The sequence below is a fragment of the Microcaecilia unicolor genome, chromosome 2 (assembly GCF_901765095.1).
Source record: "Microcaecilia unicolor chromosome 2, aMicUni1.1, whole genome shotgun sequence".
Lineage (NCBI taxonomy): Eukaryota > Metazoa > Chordata > Amphibia > Gymnophiona > Siphonopidae > Microcaecilia > Microcaecilia unicolor.
In genome coordinates this window covers 497,054,112-497,073,729 of record NC_044032.1, presented here as the reverse complement: position 1 = coordinate 497,073,729, position 19,618 = coordinate 497,054,112, and the positions used below count along the sequence as shown (strand labels likewise).

Here is a 19,618-nt window from a genome sequence, read left to right as displayed (position 1 = left end):
ACGGGGCTTTTCTCTGCAGCTGGGCTGTGTTCTCTGGTTGACGGGGCAGTGTGTGCCTTCTGTGATGTGTCAACTTGTTTGTTTTAGATCTGTCTGTTATGGTTCAACTTCTTTATCTGGGGTTAGTGTGCTATGTTAACCCATTGCTCTCTGTGTCTGGCTGTGTGGGTTATTTGTACCTAAAAGTCTTGCTCTAGCCTGTACTTCTTTTGCTTATTGCTCTGTACTATTGGATCCTGCCTGGTCTGTCTTGCCTATCTGTTTGGTTCAGCTTCACCTGATACAACTGCTGCCTGTGGTTGGCCTGAAGTCCTGCCGGCCGCCTGAACCCAGGGGCTCAACTCCTGGGGGACAGTGGCTAAGTGCAGGTGAAGTCTCGAGAAGCTGTTCTGGTATCTTTGTCCCTGCTTTATCCTGTGGAGTCCTGCTGTTGCCAGCTGGTTCCTGTGGCTCCACTTCTGGTAGTTGGCTGCAGCCTAGCCTGCTGGTGCAGGCCAAACGTGTCCTTTAGTTCTCTACCTTTGAGGAGTTTTGCGCTTCTCCTCTGGAGCCTGATGTTCTGGGTGAGTACCCTGCAGTTTATTAATTTTGTTCTAGTTGTGGTTCGGGCCATCCCAGGCCGTTCGTAGTTTTCCCTTCTGTTCACGGCTTGAGCCCAAGGGCTCACGATCTGGGAGCTAGTGACAGAAGTAACATCCCCTAGTCTTTGTACTTTTGGAACAAGTAAAAAAAATTGATTTACTTCTACTCGTTCTATACCACTCAGGATTTTGTAGACCTCAATCATATCTTCCCTCATCTGTCTCTTTTTCAAGCTAAAGAGCCCTAACCTTTTTAGCATTTCCTCATACGAGAGGAGTTCCATCCCCTTTATCATTTCGGTCACTCTTCTTTGAACCTTTTCTAATTCTGCTATATCTTTTTTGAGATACAGCAACCAGAACTGAATGCAGTACTCAAGGTACGGTCACACCATGGAGTGATACAAAGGCATTACAGTATTTTTGGTTTTATTCACCATCCCTTTCCTAATATTTCCTAGCATCCTGTTTGCTTTTTTGGCTGCCGCCACACACTGAGCAGAAAATTTTAGCGTATTTATCTACATGACACCCAGATCTTTTTCTTGAGCGCTGACCCCCAAGGTGGACCCTAGCATCAGGCAAATATGATTAGGTTTATTCATCCCATGTTTGTCTACATGTTCCATAATTTTATTCTTTATAACAGTTTCCACTATTTTGCCCGGCACAGACGTCAGGCTTACTGGTCTATAATTTCCCGGATCACCCCTAGAACCCTTTTTAAAAATTAGCATCATATTGGTCACCCTCCAGTCTTCAGGTACTACAGACGATTTTAACGACAAGTTACATATTACTAACAGCAGATTAGCAATTTCATGTTCGAGGTTTTTGAATACCCTTGGATGTACATCATCCAGTCCAGGTGATTTACTAGTCTTTAATTTGTCAATTTGGCTCAGTACATCTTCCAGGTTCACCGAGATTTCTTTCAGTTCCACCGCATCATCACCCTTGAAAACAATTTCTGGCACAGGCAGATCTCTTACATCTTCATCCGTAAAGGCAGAAGCAAAGAATTCATTCAGTTTCTCTGCTATGGCCTTGTCCTCCCAGAGCGCCCCTTTTGCTCCTTCGTGATGGTCCCATGGATTCCCTCACAGGTTTCTGCTTCAGATGTACTTGAAAAAGTTGTTATTGTGAATTTTAGCCTCTGCGGCAAGTTTCTCTTCATATTCTCTTTTAGCCTTCTTTATTAATGCTTTGCATCTGACTTGCCAGCGCTTATGTTGCTTCTTATTTTCTTAATTTGGGTCCTTTTTCCATTCTTTGAAGGACAATCTTTTGGCTGTAATGGCCTCTTTTACTTCACCTTTTAACCATGCTGGCTGACGCTTTCTCTTCTTTTCACCTTTGCAAATACGTGGAATGCATCTGGACTGGGCTTCCAAGATGGTATTTTTGAATAACATCCACGCCTGATTTAGTGTCCTAACCTTTCCAGCCGATCCTTTTAGTTTCTTTTTAACCATTTTCCTCATTTTATTATAGTTGCTCTTTCGAAAATTAAATGCAGCTATAGTAGATTTCTTTTGCGGGTTCATCCCAGAAAGTAGCTCAAACCTGATTATGTTATGATCACTGTTTCCCAGGGGGCCCAACACCGCCACCTCTCGCACTATGCCCTGCATGCCACCAAGGACCAGATCCAAAATGGCTCTCCCTCTTGTCGGTTCCTGGACCAACTGCTCCAAGAAGCAGTCATTTATTACATCAAGATATTTCATTTCCCTGTCATTCCCTGATGTATCATTTATCCAGTTAATATCAGGGTAATCGAAATCACCCATTATTATAGTGTTGCCCAATTTGCCAGCTTTTCTAATCTCTGTAAACATTTTTTCATCCGTCTGTTCGTTCTATCCCAGCAGATGGAAGTACAGTCCTACAAGGATATTCCTTCTCTTCACACATGGAATTTCTATCCATAATGATTCCAAGCTGCTATGTGTGTCATGTGGAATGTTTATTTTATTTGACCCAATTCCCTCTTTAACATATAGCACAATCCCCCCTACAATTTGATCCTCTGTATCATTGTGATACAATTTGTACCCTGTTAACACAGCATCCCATTGAGTGTCCTCTTTCCACCAAGTCTCTGAGATGCCTATTATATCTACCTTATCATTTAGTCCTATATATTTTAACTCTCCCATCTTATTTTTTAGGCTTCTAGCATTTGTATACAGGCACGTCAAATTGTGCTTTTTCCTTTGTTCTACAAGCTGGCTAGAAGTTGAAGGAGATAATGTGCATCCTTTATCCTGCTCTCTCATTAAGCACACCGGCTTATTTTCAGCATTGTTGAAACCTCTCTACTGGGATTCCCTAAATGTCCCATTTCAATAGTATCCTTCAAGGATACTCCACACCGAACCATGTGCTCCTGGGCGACTGTCCCCCCCCCCCCCCCATTCTAGTTTAAAAGCTGCTCTATCTCCTTTTTAAAAGTTAGTGCCAGCAGCCTGGTTCCATCCCAGTTAAGGTGGAGCCCATCCTTTTGGAACAGTCTTCCCCTTTCCCAGAATGTCGCCCAGTTCTTAACAAATCTAAATCCCTCATTCCTGCACCATTGTCTCAACCACGCATCGAGACTGGAGCTCTGCCTGCCTTTTTGATTCCTGCAAATGGAACAGGGAGCATCTCTGAAAATGCAACCCTGGAGAATCTGGACTTCAATGTCACGATGGTGACTACTTTCCTTGGCTGTGCTCACCTCGCCCACTGGTGGCCAGAACTGGTGGCTGCCATAGACTGTCTTGCTGTCTCCCTACACATTCCAGACTTTCATTCCAGTCCGGTCCAGATATTCTAGCCCTCCAGACTTGGTTGGAAATTTGACAGCTAGCCTCACCCTTAGCTGCCTTGAAATTCCTGCAGCTGAGCCTCAGCTGCTGATTGCCTTTATTAACGCTATGTTAAACAGGCTAACAGCACAATAAGGTCAAGCACTTAAAAAAAATACTTGTACTGCAATACTCATGATATAAATTGATGAGTCTCTTAATATTTTTGTTAAAAGAGTACCCTCAGAAAAGTCCACCGGTTTTAAGGCAATATGATTGATTTTGCCCGGTGGCATAGCACATCTTTCATAGGGCTAACTCTTAATCACAAGTGTAAGTGCTATTGCCTAAATCAAAAAGTGCTAACAAATAATATAGTGCTCAATGTTGAAAAACGTGAACTTATCTTTTAGCCGTTTTTTCCCCCCAAATAATTCTTTGTAAAAATGCTGCACTTGTTCATTTGATGAAAACTGCTCGATTTGCTTTTCCAACTTGCTTCCCAGTCACAATATGTGACTGCCCCACTGGCTTCCCCTGATAACGCCGACCTTATTGTGCTGTTAGCCTGATCTTTGTTTTTTTGTATCCAATATATAATTTTTACCAAGGATAGTGGGGTGTCTTTTTGTATTATTCCGATTGCCTTTATTAGGCACCTGGCTCTTTCAGCAGGGCCTTTGCATTGTCAAGGGTCTCGAGGTAACCGGTGTGCAGTTGCACTCTTGCCTTGTTCTGTGCTTATTTCTTGGTGCCTGTGTGTACTTTAGCCTTGGTGTTCTCTGTTTGTCTGCTAGATTCTGCTTTCAGTTTAGCTTTATTGCTTGTATGTCTTTCTTTCTTAGTGGCTGCTTGGCAGCTTTCAGTCACTGCCCTAGTTCTTGTCTGTATAGCCTAGCTTTGTGTCCTGTCTAGTCTGTCTTGTTTGGTTCCCTGTTCACCTTGGGCTTCTGCCCTACCCTGGTTAGTCAAGCTTGTCTTAAAGTCCTTTACCCTGTATAGTATCCGTTCTTCCTCTGTTTGTGGCTGGTTGTCTTCAGCTTCAGTTCCCCTCCTGCTTGTGTCTGCCCTGCTTGCTTTCATTTTCCTTCCAGCCAAGCCTGTTTGGAAATCCTGAATCCTAATTCCTACCCTGAACCCTGTTTTGGCCAAGCTTAAGAATCTTTTCTAGTGTGAGTTTCTTGGTGTTCCAGCCTGCTTGCTCCAATACTAGCTTTCCTCTAAGTCCTGCCGGCTGCCTGCACCCAGGGGCTCAACCCCTGGGGAACGGCGGTCAAGTGCAGGTGAAGCCTAGTTCTAGTCAGTGTGTTCCGGCTTGCTTATCTGTGTCTGCAGTCCCTGCCTTGCTGGTGTGCTAGCCCAGTCCTGGTTGGGGGGGGGGGGGGGGGGTGTTGCCTGCCACTGCTGTTCCTCGGCAGTGGTCCAAGGGCTTACGAATCCAGGTTTAGCCTTGAGAGTCCTGACTTTCAGCTTTCTATCTAAGAGCCTAAATTTGGCTTATAGAACCCCCCTCACACATTTTCCTATGTCATTCGTACCCACATTTACCAAGACAGCTAGTTCCTCTCCAGCACTATCTAAAACCCTGTCTAGGTGATGTGTCAGGTCGGCCACCTTCACTGCACCAGCCACCCAGCTATATCACCAACTATAACAGTTGTCCTAATGTTTCCCCGAGAGAGAGAATGAATATGTCATATTGGGCAGATTATTATTTTTTTTAATTTTACTGTTGCTGCACTAATGCTGCTGCTGGTCTATGTGTGTGCAGGTGCTTAACATGGATGTCGTTTAGTACTAGTAACAGTTCCGAGAGACAGTAGAGCCAATGGAGCCTCAGTAGACTAGCAAATGGTGCAGTGTAGTTAACTGTGTGATGCTGGTTTACTATACACTACAAAACAAAACAAACGAAACCTACAATACAAATCCGTTCTGTACTGCATGGGTCATATCATTATATCTTCAGTTGCTTAGACAGAACAAACTAGTACAGCTGGATGGGAAAGACTGACCTTTGCATCTGCATCGTAAGTGGCCTTTGTCTTCATGTGCTTGGCGTCACTGCCATGGCTGAGCTCAGTCAGAGCAAAGCACCCAAATATCTAAAAATATTAAAGCGTTACAGGTTTAATACAAGAAGTATTTGGAGACAGTATTACTACTACTAATCATTTCTACAGCGATACTAGACTTACGCAGCGCTGTACACATTATATACAGGTACTTTCTCTGTCCCTAATAGGATCACAATCTAAGTTTTTTGCACCTGGGGCAAGACGGTTGTGACTTTCCCCAAAGATCACAAGGAGGGTGCTATTTTGTAACAGTTTTCAAAATAAAATCCCTTTTGCACTTGGCCCATTACTGCTCAGCCTCACTTACTGTGTGCTGCACCTTCATACCTGGAGGAGCAAGCAGCACCCCACTGACAGCTCACAATCCAGTTACACTGAGCAGCAATAGAGAGAGCAAGAAGGGTTTAAAAAGAACCTGTATCAAACTCGCTTGTTCCTTGGATCCCTAGCTTTGTCTGTTCATTTTCTTTCCCTTTGGTCTCCTCACATTTTCAGCTTCAATTTCTCTCTTAACTGTTTGTATCTCAGAAGAGTCTAACTTTATAACTCCAGTTATTTTCTTTTATCTGTCTATATGTTCCACCTCCACCCTATGCTATCAAGATGTTTTGATGTGTAATGTGTACTGTTACTTGGATGTGTTTATTGTTTCAATTGTCTACTGCCTATGCATGGCTTATTTTTGCTATAGAATGCCTTGGGTAGATTTCTTCAAAAAGGCAGTTGATAAACTAAAGAAAGAGTCAACTTCTCTTTATAAAAATCCTGCACCTGTGTACTAGATGCTCATGCTTTACCCGTGCAAAGAGTATGACCCGCCTTGGGTTCTATAACAAAGATTAACACAACAGAGCCTCGATTTATTCGGATACATAAAAATGAGCTCAACTTAAAAAAACAACAACTTTTAATCACAAATGAAGTCATGGGATTGCTTGGTGTAACTGCTGATTCAATTACTTGACAGTTTTTAGTACTACTCTAGAAATAATACATTAAAAATTTTCAGTAACTAATGGTGCATGTGCAGGGCTCATAACAAAAGAAACAAAAAAGAAAAAAAAAACACACACACACAAAAAAACGTACAACTATTTATTTCAATGAGCACTTACCTCCATAGATCTTACTTGTTCTACAAATGCGCTGTGCCTTTCAGATCCAGTACTGGCAACAGCATTTGTGAAAACCTGAAAATAGATTGCAAGCATTATATGTTGCAAAAGGTAACACTGTAATCTAAGGGGTCCTTTTACTAAGCTGCGATATAAAGTGGCCTTGGCAAATTTTTTTGTATTAATGGTTAGGCGCTAATGTTGCCATTAGTGAGTGAGGGTCGAGCACCTAGGTGGAGAAACAGTGCGTGGTCATTAACAAAAAGTAGCCCATGAGTACTTATCAAGCCCTATTTTGTAGACAGTAAGGCTCATACGCTAATCTTGCAATAATCAGTTAGCACACAGTAATGTAGATGTGCTAACTGATTAGCACAGAAATGCCCAGTCTCTGCCCACAGACATGCCCCCTCCGCGAAAACAAAGGCTCTGATTAGGAAATTACCAAAGGATGCCAGAGCCCATCCCACAGAAAGCAATTCTAAGCTGCAGTAAGAATACACTAATACTTACTGCAGCTTAGTAAAAGGGCCCCTAACTTTGGGATGGGATTTGGATTTAGCTTCACCCATTTTTCAGCTGTAGCAAGTGATACATTTGGGAAAGAGGAACCCAAACTATAGTCATGCAATAACAAAGTTCCACCTTAGGAGTCACCAACCAAGAAATGGATCTAGGCGTCATCGATGATGATACACTGAAACCCTCTGCTCAGTGTGTGGCGGCAGCTAAGCAAGCAGAATGTTAGGTATTATTAGGAAAGGAATGGAAAAATGAGGACGTTATAATGCCTTTGCATTGTTCCATGGTGCGGCCACAGCTCGAATACTGTGTGCAATTCTAGTCACTGCATCTCAAAAAGGATATAGTGGAATTAGAAAAAGGTACAGAGAAGGGCAATGAAAATGATAAAGGGGATAGGACTGTTCAATTTTTAAGACAATAAACAATATTTAGTTTATTGCCTCTCTGTCTGGACTGATAAAGAATCCTGGTGGTTTGTGTGTTAGGTCCTAGTGCTTTCTAGGAACTGTAGGACCACTGGGAGTGTGGATCCAGTAATCTAGAAATTACTGGGGATAATTGGAAAGTGGGAGACTAACTCAGAGGCTGTAGTGACCTAGTCAATGGGAGGAGGGTGCTAGTGTAGAGCACAAGGAGCAGGTGGTCCTTTGCTGTGCTGGGAACAGACCCTCTATGTGGCCGCAGGGTAACCTCAGGTGGGTGCTAGGCATTTCATGACAGCTGTAAGTGCTCTTGTGGCAATTTTTAAAAAAAATGGCTGTGTGCTAATAGCAACATTAGTGAGTAGCCATTAATGGAAAAAAAAAATAGAAAATTGTGTGTGTGTGTGGGGGGGGGGGGGGGGGGGTATGGCTGTGGTAAAAATGGCCTTAGCATGCAGGACAGACCCGTGTACAGCATGCTAATGCCTCTTTTTATCATAGCTTAGTAAAAGGACCCCTAAGTTTGTACCACAGGCAATGAAGGGTTAAAGTGACTTGCCCAAGATCATCAGAAGATGCAGTAGGATTTGAACCAGGCACCCCTGGTTCTCAACCCACTGCTCTAACCGTTAGGCTCCTCCTGCACGCCAGATATCTGAGATTATCTCATCCCAACTTACACTAAAATAGCATTTATTTTATCTACAACTTATCTCGCACTCATCCCTAGTTTTGAACAGGGAACAATAAACATACATTAAAATAAAATATTTTTAGCAATTAACTTTAACAGCATACCCATACATTCCTTTCTTCTGGAAAGCTATCAATCTTCCTCTAATAATGCCTTAAAAATGTCTCTGCCAAATACTTGACCCAAAAATAAAATTGTTTAAGCTGTTTCCTAAAACCCACTGCATTTCCCATCAGTTTTAAATCTTAAAACAATCTATTCCAATCAATTGGACTGCTCCGGTTTTAAGTGAAATTACCTTACAGAGGAATGTAAAGCAACAAACCCCCTCTAAACATAAAGATCAAATTGGCTTATGAACTCCTACAAATTGTACTACTGTACAGGGTGCTTACTAGCAAAAGTACAATGTATCCAGGTCAACATAACACTTTTAGGGCCCTGTTTACTAAGGCACGCTAGCGTTTTTAGTGCACGCTAACGCTAGAGACACCCATATATTCCCATGGGTATCTCTGGCATTAGAATGCACTAATTTTTAGTGCGCGCTAAAAATTATAGCGTGCCTACAGCGCGGCTTAGTAAACAGGGCCCTAAATCTGATAGAAATGTAGGGATGCGATTACATGGTGTAATATGCTTGTTTTTCACGCTCCTCTCACAATCCTGGTCACAATTATTTTGCAGAATCTGCAAAGACTTTACTAGTGTACTTGAAAGTCTTGTTTGCAAAGAGCTACAATAATCAAATCTAGTTAAAACCAGTCCTAAAATCATTGTGACCTAAAATCCCCTTCAGTCTTCTGCAAAGCTGAGGTCTGAACAAGGATCTTAAACACAAGAGTTGAGAGGGTTAACAGATTAACCCACATTGCAGTTACCCTTCAGCTAGAAAGCACTGCTGAAATTTGAGGAGTTTTGTAGAATAAAGAGAAAAGTTTTCAATGCCAAAAACAGGTTGAAAAAAGCAAAAAGAAAACAATGATATATTAGATTTAGGTTTGTAGTTATATTAGTCTTAACATATCACCTTTTGTAGCAAACAAAGCAGTATATAAAAATTTAAAAATGGAAAAGAACATCGATAAAACAATATACAACAGAACTGAGAAATAGAATAAGCAAAGAGAATGTAGCAGCAAAAAGAGGAATGATCAGAAAATAGAGAAGCAGCCCCTATGATCGGCTGAACAGGAAGCTAACCACAGTATATCCAATCACCAAATGTGCACGTAAAAAGGTCTTTTAAGTTCTGCTTTAAATTTGGGGAAAACACCACAACATGTCACAGTATCAGGGCAGTGCAGAAAATAGTGCCCTGACAAGCTGAGACCAGTCTTGCTCTGAGAATTGAGGGGCTAGTGAGATGGCAGTCATGGCTACTATGCAGGGAGCAAGATGGGGTACGTGGAGCAACATGATGAAAAATAAGTAATGGAAGATAATAACTTATAGGCAAGCATCAAAATGTAATACTATATCTTAAAGGTGACAGGAAGCCAGAGATGGTGAACTAAGAAAGGAGTATCGTGATCAAAATGTCTGGAGTGGCACAGTATTCGAATAGTAGCATTCTGAAGGGTTTGTAAGCATTTGAGCAATGAGAGGTTGAGGGTGGAGTAAACCACACTGCAATAATCTAATCCTGAAGTGATAAGAGCATAAAGGAGTGTTATTTGAGAGGAGACAGATGGAATTGGCATAAGGCTACAAAACAAGTTCTAAGGCATTAGCCTGAAGGTCAAAAGAGAGTTGATAGTCAAGGATGAATCCTAGATATGTGAAGTGATCCATCAGTGCAATGGGGAATCAGAGAGCTACAAGAGCCCTCCAGTTAGCCAACATGCTAGGGTTTTGGAAGGATTAATAATGAGGCATTTATGGGGCAACTATGTACCTTTATAAAAATTAACTCAGGAAAGATAGGCACACGCATTTTTGCGCACGTCAGTAAAAATAGGCATGCACGTGCACATTTTGTAAATATGTGAATAAAGTGTGGGTTCTGCCACTGTTCCACCTATTCTCTGCCCCAGAAACCCCTATACATACAATCAGCCCCTACCTTTTTACACATATAAAAAGGCAATTGTATAAAGCTGGTGCTTACATTTAGGCATCAACAGCAGAAGTACAGAATAATAGCACTTGCGCCAGTTAATACACATAAGCACTAGGCACTATTCTGTAACTAGCGTCAAATAAGTCACTTAGGGGGAAAATCTATAAATGGTGCTCAAATTTTAGCGCTGGATAAAATTGGCGCTAAGCGCAATTCCATAAAAAGGGCACATACCCTTTCTAGAATTGCACATATAGAGCTGATTCCCATGCCGATCTTTAGGTGTCAGATTTATGCCTGCTGAAACATGATGTAAATGCTGGTACCCAAGTTAAGCGCAAAGAGGCAGTATCCTGTAACAATGCAAGTTACTTTTCAGAACGCCCCAACATGCCCATACACCTTTCATGGCCATGCCCCTCTAGAATTATGCGGTATTAGAATTAGGCATCATGCCTTATAGAATAGTGCGTAAGCTAGATGTGCTTGCATGTTTTAATGAGTGCCAATGAACTTCAATAATTGGCTGTTAGCACACAATTATTCACATTAAATTGGCTCACTAGCCAATTAATCTGCATGCATATCTCGGGAGTGTGCCCAAATTTTGGTGCCATATATAGAATCTGAGGGCCGTACATGGACATATCGGTGCACACGTTGTATGGACATGTAGGTGCACACCAACTTACACTAGCAATTGTCATGACAAGTTGATTAACTTTAGGCCAGCGAACATAGCTTTGCTCTACTATTCTATAATGCAGGTGTACTCAACCCAGTCCTCGGGACACACCTAGCCAGTCAGGTGTTCAAGGTACCCACAATAAGTATGCAGATTTGCACAGAATGGAGGTAGTGTATGCAGATTTATCTATGCTTATTCATTCTGGATATCCTGAAAAACTGACTGGTTAGGTCTGTCCCACGGACTGGATTGAGAATCCCATTTTAATGTCTTAGGTACCAATTTACTGAATTGCCCCTGTAATCCATTTTTTATAAGACCTTCTTGAGTACATTAAAGGAACAACTCTATAACTGGATGCCACAATTTTAGTGCCTACTTTACGCAGGCTGTGAGCCTATTCTATACAAGCACTTCTATGCATAAGTATTCTTATAGAGTACTACCATAAAAAGGCATCAATGTGTCGAAATTTAGGCGGGTGCACTTATGCCAAGTCTATGGCTGGCCTAAATGTGAGCACGTACTGTACATGTGACATTTACATACTTAAATTATTCTGTAAACCACGCTACAAATGTCAGTCCCACTTATCCCCTCTTGCATTTTATGCACTGAGGGGTCCCTTTTACTAAGGGTGCGCTGAAAAATGGACTGTGCTGTTGTAGGCGCGTGTATTGAACATACGCAGGTCCATTTTTCAGCGTGTCTGCAAAAAAGGCCTTTTTTTGGCCAAAAATGGATGTGCGGCAAAATAAAAATTGGCGTGTGTGCGTCCATTTTGGGCCTGAGACCTTACCGCCACCCACTGACTTAGTGGTAAAGTCTCACACACATACACTGCCGATTACCGCCCAGTTAATGCCACGAAGAAGAAAATAATATTTTCTGTCAGGCTTATCGGTAGTCAGGTGGTAATTCCAAACTGACATGCGTTAGACGTGCATAGGCGCCTATGCGCCTTAGTAAAAGGGCCCCCAAGCCATTTATGTGCTAAAATTATACACTACTGCTACAAATGCACCTGCCATTTACACGCTTGCATGACAGTATTCTATAAGTTTAAGTATGCAAATGGTGTTTACATTTTGGCAATGTGATATAGAATGAGACAGTAAACACTGTTCTGCAGCTCAAATCTGTTGTAAAATTACCTCCAGTATCGGCATATGCTCTTCTCCATCAGTGGCTCTCAAATTTGTCCTTTGAGAGCACCAGCCAGCCAGATTTTCAGGGTATCCAAAATCTTGAGTATATTCAGGAATTAGAACACACCCATTAGCAGTAATAGTGCCAAACTGAAAGAGTTTTCCTTGGAGGAAAACTGACCTGCGTTTGCAATCAAAAAGGGAAAAATACCTCTTGCCCAGCCTAACCAGGAGGGACTTCACACCCAAGCAACCAGAGGTGCTAGAAGAGGTGAGCATAGAGATTAAAGAGCCAGAGTTTACCTGGAGGAAGAGACGGAGTTTAATGAGGGATAGTGTACTGGTCTATAAGATTTAGTTTTGCTGCTTCCATTTCATTTATTATATTTATACCTGCCTATTAATACATTTTGAGGCACTCTTTGATTTCTTATTCTTCTTAATTTTTTTTAAATCATATGTGAGCAAGAAGGGAACCCTACAGGGAGACTGTTGCAGCTACCATAGGAGGAGGCAAATAGAGTTAAAAGAGGAGAGCGAGAGAGACTGTGCTGAGGTTTGTTTATTTTATTGAAGAAAAATATCTGGCAAAGACTCTGAACTGTATTGCTTGCACTGAGACTGTTTGAACTACCAACATAAACTTGCTGACAGAGTTGGGTTGAAGCCCGGCTAGAAATAAGGGTTGTGACCAACCTTTTAAAAATCAGGCTGCAATAGGACTTCAGAGGGAAAATCTGCTGGCAATATACATAGCTTTAATTCTCCTAATGTTGTTGTGAATACTGAATATCCTTATCTCCAGTGAACTAGTACAACCAGAAAAGACAACTAGAAGTACTGTTCAGAATTTGTGAAGATCTTCAGAATGAAAGGTACAGTACCAGATTACACTACAAGGAGTTCCTCAACAAATCAATCAGTAAAGGGCTGTGGAAGCATCCAAAGTCTCCGTTCTAGAGACTCAGGGTAAAGGTTAATAGGAGCTTTCCTTTACGGAAACTGTTTATCCACCATTGCAGTTCTGGTGTGCGTCATCACTAACAAATTTTCCACATATTCATCATTTAGCCTGTGCAAAACTATTATACTTTACTTTGAACAATAAGTGCAATGCTCTGCTATGCTCCTTGCCCAATAGTGCAGCCTTGAGTATAACCAAGAGGTGAAGACTAAACTGTTAATCTAGAGAACCACACAGAAAGGAAAGGAAATATAGCTATTGAACAGGGAATATATATTACCAAAGGCAATAGTATTGAATGATGTGATTTGTATGATTAATAGAATAAATTGTTTTATTCTCTTTGGTGTGGAAGTTTTTGTTAGAACTGTCCTATCATAAAATGGATTTCCTTTATAAGTTAGAATATCATTGTATGTTATTTGTATTTTAAAGATGTAAACCGTTCTGATTTGCTATGCAAGAAGTAATGGTAATATGATGTGTTAAGTTATGTTCTGGTCAGTCTCTGACCTAATCCTTCACAGAAAATGTGCTACTCATTCTCTGCTCCAGATTTATGAAGATGAAACACCCTATATTATACTACATAAAGACCTGTTTCAGATTGCTGTTGCATCTTGTTCTTGATTAGGTTGGAATGAGCTCACTCTTAACGGGCAGAACCTAAGGGAAGACAGGCAGTCGGGCATCAATAGAACATGTAATTCAGCTCAGAAAAGAAACCATTTCCTGGGGGGGGGGGGGGGGGGGGGGGGGAAACAAAAACAAAACCACTTTAAAGTTCACAATCTAAAGTAACACTTTTTTTTAAGTTATAATACTCACCTGACAATTTAGCAAGTATTTTACAACCAAAGACATATCATACATGGCTAAGCAGCTAAACAGCACCAGAAGTTTTAATGGCTGAGCCATCGCTTCATCCATCGTTATAAAATCATATTCCATGATCCTTTTGCACCTCAGGAATGTGAGCTCACGGCATCTCTCTAAGGAGAGGTGTTCTTCAGAATTACGAGCAAAAAGGGGATCATTTTCTAATGCTGTGAAGATTGTTTTCTGGATTAGAACAACCAAAACAAACAAACAAAAACAAAAAAAACAGAACCACCCACAAGGTTAATTATTTAATACAATAAATATGGCCAAAACCCCAAATTCCCCTAATTTTAAGGAGTTTTTAAAACAAACAGGAATATGAAACAAATTTCCAAACATGAGAAGCTTGAAGTAATTTGAGTTTGAAAATTATTGTTTTTCTTAAAATTGGAGTAAGATTATTTTGACTTCCAAAAGTATAAAAATTCAAGACCTTTCACATCACTATACATAATAGAATCAGAAATTAATACAGTTTGTTGTCTGTAATATTCCAACATAGCATGCTCTGTGTCACACACAAGTTAATAAATAGTATTAAGTCGTGGTGAAACTACATAGCTAACACAAATGCAGGAGTTGCCAACCGCCAGTGCCCAAGTACAACAGTGTAATAAATCCCATGGACTTTTTGTTTGCCTTGCCATGACACTACAGATTCCTAGTCATGGCAACACACCATGGCTTTCCCCTCCCCATCTCAAGGTCATTTTCTCAAAAGGGTCACCCAGCCCTGTAAGAGTCCCCTCTTGCCTCCTACCCAAAATCCATGGTAGTCCGGGGAACAATACAGTGGCTCTGTCCTCCCATCACCCAACACAACAAAATAAAGTCAGTGGTTTTACTAGGCACAGCCCCAACCTCCAAGTCATGTCCTTTTCAAATATTTCCCTTCCCTTCGAGTAGATCCTTTTCCTGATCCCCCCTTGCTCTTCTCCCAACTTACATCAAGGGGCATAGCAGAGCCACTGATTAACCGACGCCATGTTGAAAGAAGGTGCCAGTGGGGTAGGTAGAAATAAGTGGGGACTGCTTCTATCCCCAAAATGTATAGGGTAAACATGAAGAAGGGGACAGAATTCTTGAAAAGGAAGCAGAGCTTGAAGACAGGATCCAACTATGCTACTTATTTATTATGTGCAGAGTGGGGGTGGTGGAGCTTATTAAGAAAATAGTTGCCAAATATTAGTATCAACCTTTCCTTTCAGCCTACCACTTCCATTGCTAACTCTAAACATCACACTTTCTGTCTTATAGTACCATTTTTTCAGGCTCTTTTAACTAAAGCTTAGTGCATGCTAAATGCTAAGAAATCCATAGGTATAAAATGGATTTATTAATATTTAGAGTATGCTAAGCTTTACTAAAAGGGCCCCTTACTTAGTTGGATTTATTTATTGCCTTTTTACCTGGAATGGCTTTCCTGTGTTGGTGCATCTTGCTCTCTCTGGCCATATCCAATTTGACTAAAAACCCTACCTTTTTCAGCTAGATTGATCTTAAATTCAAAAACCTTGACACTTCTGGATCTTAGCCATCTCACTTTAACCACGTTTACTCCAATAGTTAAATTATTACTAGAGATTTGGCTCATCTGTGCACGCAGCCCAATAGAACAGGAACTGATCAGTGCTGTATATATCTATCGGCAATATGAAGATGCTTAGTAATAAACTACTTGCAAAATATGATTCTGAGAGATTCAGACACTTCCATTCAGAAATTTGCAACCCCTGTTTTCTTTATGGACACTTCCTTTTGCAATTTTATGCTTGTTGTCTTTCATCTTACCCAATCTCATTTAAAAAATTCACATGAGTTTAATGCACTGGAGAAAAATCAGCCGAGGTCAGGTTTACTGGTCTCTCAACTTTGAGCGCCTATATACATAGTTTCTTTGCATCAGCAGCTTCTATCAGCTGGCCCATTGCCCATACACTCACCTTGAAACGGATAACATCTTCTCCATCCAGAAAAAGTGCAAGCTGCTTCCAGCAGAAGGAAGCCTTTTCTCTGTACATAGACAGTGGTCCTTTGGGAAGATCTGGGAGCAAAAGGTCCAGATGGTTTTGCTCATGACTGTCCCTCTTTGCGCTGGTTGTAGAAACAGATGCCATTTTGGAGCTAAATAAAGCGTCCCTGAGTACAATAAAAATAAAAGTCAAAATTTTTCTTTTTAAAACACATACTTCCTATTTGTTTCATTAAACTGTAATGCCTGATATTAAAAAAAAAAAAGACTAGCCCCTAAATTTATGCTCCTAATTTTGTGACCTATTCAAACAAGAGTTTAACTTTTGAACTAAAAATTCATCTGAATTTAGGTGCTTAAAAAACAGTTATGCTTATAAATTTTGGACTGCTATTCAGTTGCCTAGATTTGGGACACTAATTTATGAACCTAGTGTTGGAAATCAGTGCGAAGCTACTTTTTCCACACTCTAAATCCTTACCTGCTGCCACCCACTTCTATGCAAAAAAAAAAAAAAAAATTGGCGCTGAAATCAGCGTTGGCTAAGTGTATTCTATAATCAGTGCCTAAATTTTGGCACAGATCTCCGTGTGCTATATGGAATCCTGGGCTTAGCCCTCGTAATGTTCAATTTCGGAGCATAACTGTCAAAAGGGGCCCTTTTACAAAAATGCGTTGCAAAAACCACAGAAAGGCGGTATATCAAGTCCCATTTCCCTTAGCATGTTTTAAACAAACCAAGAAGTGGGAAAATGAAGAAGGCTTGACAGGTGATGGGATAAACAATCCAACCTTTTTGCTGCAAAACATAAGACTTGACATGTTACTGTGTTTCGGCACTGAAGTGCCTGCTTCAGGAGTCTACAACACAACAAATTTATATATATACACTAGTAAAAGAGGCCCGTTTCAGAGCAAATGAAACGGACGCTAGCAAAGTGTTCGTCGCCAACACCCCTCCCTCCCTCCCTGGCCAACCCCTTCGTTATTCTTCCATTGCTCCGCCCCCAACGTCATGATGTTTGACGCGAGGGCGGGGCCCGGAGCGTTTTCCCACCCCGCCTCCCTGCCTCCCTCCCAACCCCTTCGTTGTTCTGCCATTGCTCCGCCCTCGAGGGCGGGGCCCGGAGCGATTTCCCACCCCCCTACGCCTCCCTGCCTCCCTCCCTGCCAACCCCTTCGTTGTTCTGCCATTGCTCCGCCATCGAGGGCGGGGCCCGGAGTGATTTTGGTGGCTTCACCACCACGAACCTTCGAACCTTTTTGAAGGAAGTTAGGGCTTGGCTTCACTGACGTCAGTGTCCTCAGAACGTTGAGGGTGTTTTATTATATTATATTATAATACATATTCTCCTATCTCATCAGCTCGCATAACCTTGGGGTCATCTTTGACTCCTCTCTCTCCTTCTCTGCTCACATTCAGCAGATTGCCAAAACCTGTCGTTTCTTTCTGTATAACATCAGCAAAATCCGTCCCTTCATATCTAAGCACTCTGCCAAAACCCATAGCCACACTCTTATCACCTTTCGTCTTGATTATTGTAACCTACTACTCACCGGCCTCCCTCTTAGCCATCTCTCTCCTCTTCAATCAATCCAAAACTCTGCTGCGTGACTAATTTTCCGCCAAAGTCGCTATGCTACATTAGCCCTCTCCTTAAGTCACTTCACTGGCTCCCTATCCGTTTCCGTATTCAATTTAAACTTCTCCTATTGACCTATAAGTGCATTCACTCTGCTCCCCAGTACCTCTCCACTCGTCTCCCCCTACGTTCCCCCCCCCCCCCCGAGTACTCCGTTCTGTAGATAAATCTCTCTTATCCGTCCCTTTCTCCTCTACTGCTAATTCAAGACTCCGTTCCTTTTATCTCGCTGCACCTCACGCCTGGAATAGTCTTCCTGAGCCTATACGTCTTGCCCCGTCTTTAGCCGTTTTCAAGTCCAAACTCAAAACCTACCTCTTTACCACTGCTTTTGACTCCTAACTCACTTGCCCTGTCCTTTATCCTCACCTCTTTATTCCCTTACCCTTAATTGTTCTGTTTACCCATCTTATCTAGATTGTAAGCTCTTTGAGCAGGGACTGTCTTCTATGTATGGTGTACAGCTTTGCGTATGCCTTGTGGCGCTATAGAAACGATAAGTAGATAGATATAACAAAAAAATGGACACTACAGATATTGCTAATAAAAGGCTAAACAAAGTAATGTAGTCCTAAAGTAATATAAAGATATTAAAAACATGTAAAAATGTGATATAATACATTAAAATTGCCAGTGGATATTAGAACCAAATGGATATGTGCTACTATTACATCAGTACAAGAATAACATGAACAAATAAAATAGTGACGATAAGTTATATAATGCTCTTGACATAGAATATATAACAAATAATATATAAACAATGAGAGTGATGTGCATAAACATGGTACTATGTAAGCCACATTGAGCCTGCAAAGAGGTGGGAAAATGTGGGGTACAAATGCAACAAACAAACAAACAAATAAATAAACAAACAAACAAATAAACAAACAAAAAGGATGTTAGTCTTGCAGAACTTAAAAACAATGCAGCCACATCAAAACAATGTTTGAAGGTCTGGGTAAAGAATAAAAAGTAAAAACATGGGAATAGATGAACAGTGTGATGGCAAATTGCCATAGAACATGAAATAACTACTACTACTATAAATCACTTCTATAGCACTACCAGTCGTACGCAGCGCTTTACAATTGAACATGCAGTAAGCCTTTTTTCATGCATTCAATTCATACGTTGGCACTTAACACGGTTTAGCACAGGGTCCCAACATTAGAAACATAAATCCTTTGAATAATGAGCCTAATTTTCTGGAAAGATGTTTATGAACCTTTAATACATAGTGCTAGTTTGTCAGCTAGACTTGTTTACTTGCTGTGGAGTAAGTCATAGTAGGTCTATGGCAGCCTTTATTTGCAATGTTGTCCCCCTATGGGTATAGAGATTCAGGCCAGGGCTACGACCTATATATTATGGTGTTACTAATTTTTAACACAAATCAACAAGTGAACAAAACCCATATCTTGTAAAACAAACAATGGGCCATTATGGAACAAAAAGCTTTATACCTTTATATAGGGCAGGGGTACCCATCAGTGGTCCTCAAGGGCCACAACCCAGTCAAGTTTCAGTTTCAAGTTTATTCAAGACTTAATATACCACTTATGAGAAAATTATCAAAGTGGTTTACAAATTTAATATAGGAAAAAAAGAGGAGGAAAAAAACTACAATACTACAAAAAAAAAAAAGGAGAGAGAGAGAATCTAGAAACAATGCAGCATATCAGACATCCATATTCCAACTGAAAATAAAGGGCATTTAAGACCTGAATAGCTAACATATGTTTTAAGTTTAACCATAAAATCAGATAAAGAATGTGCTAAATGAAGGTCCAGTGGGATTGAATTCCATAAGGTAGGACCTGCACACTAAAATGTTTATTTCTAATAGAGGAAAGACAAACAGAGGTGCAAGAGGGGCAAGTGGAGGAGTGGCCTAGTGGTTAGGGTGGTGGACTCTGGTCCTGGGGAACTGAGTTCGATTCCCACTTCAGGCACAGGCAGCTCCTTGTGACTCTGGGCAAGTCACTTAACCCTCCATTGCCCCATGTAAGCCGCAATGAGCCTGCCATGAGTGGGAAAGCGCGGGGTACA

The 19,618-nt window shown here is 41.1% G+C and overlaps 1 protein-coding gene across 1 annotated transcript in view; it reads right to left on the bottom strand.

Moving 5' to 3' along the window:
* ACOX3 (acyl-CoA oxidase 3, pristanoyl) overlaps positions 1-19,618 on the bottom strand; it is a 157,192-nt gene that overhangs the window by 127,022 nt on the left and 10,552 nt on the right. Inside the window, exons 2-5 of the mRNA XM_030191148.1 lie at positions 15,895-16,090; positions 13,898-14,131; positions 6,567-6,641; positions 5,389-5,478 (exon numbers count right to left, since the gene is read on the bottom strand). Coding sequence (XP_030047008.1) covers positions 5,389-5,478; positions 6,567-6,641; positions 13,898-14,131; positions 15,895-16,068 — 573 coding nt within the window. The 5' untranslated portion in view covers positions 16,069-16,090. The remainder of the gene's footprint in view (positions 1-5,388; positions 5,479-6,566; positions 6,642-13,897; positions 14,132-15,894; positions 16,091-19,618) is intronic.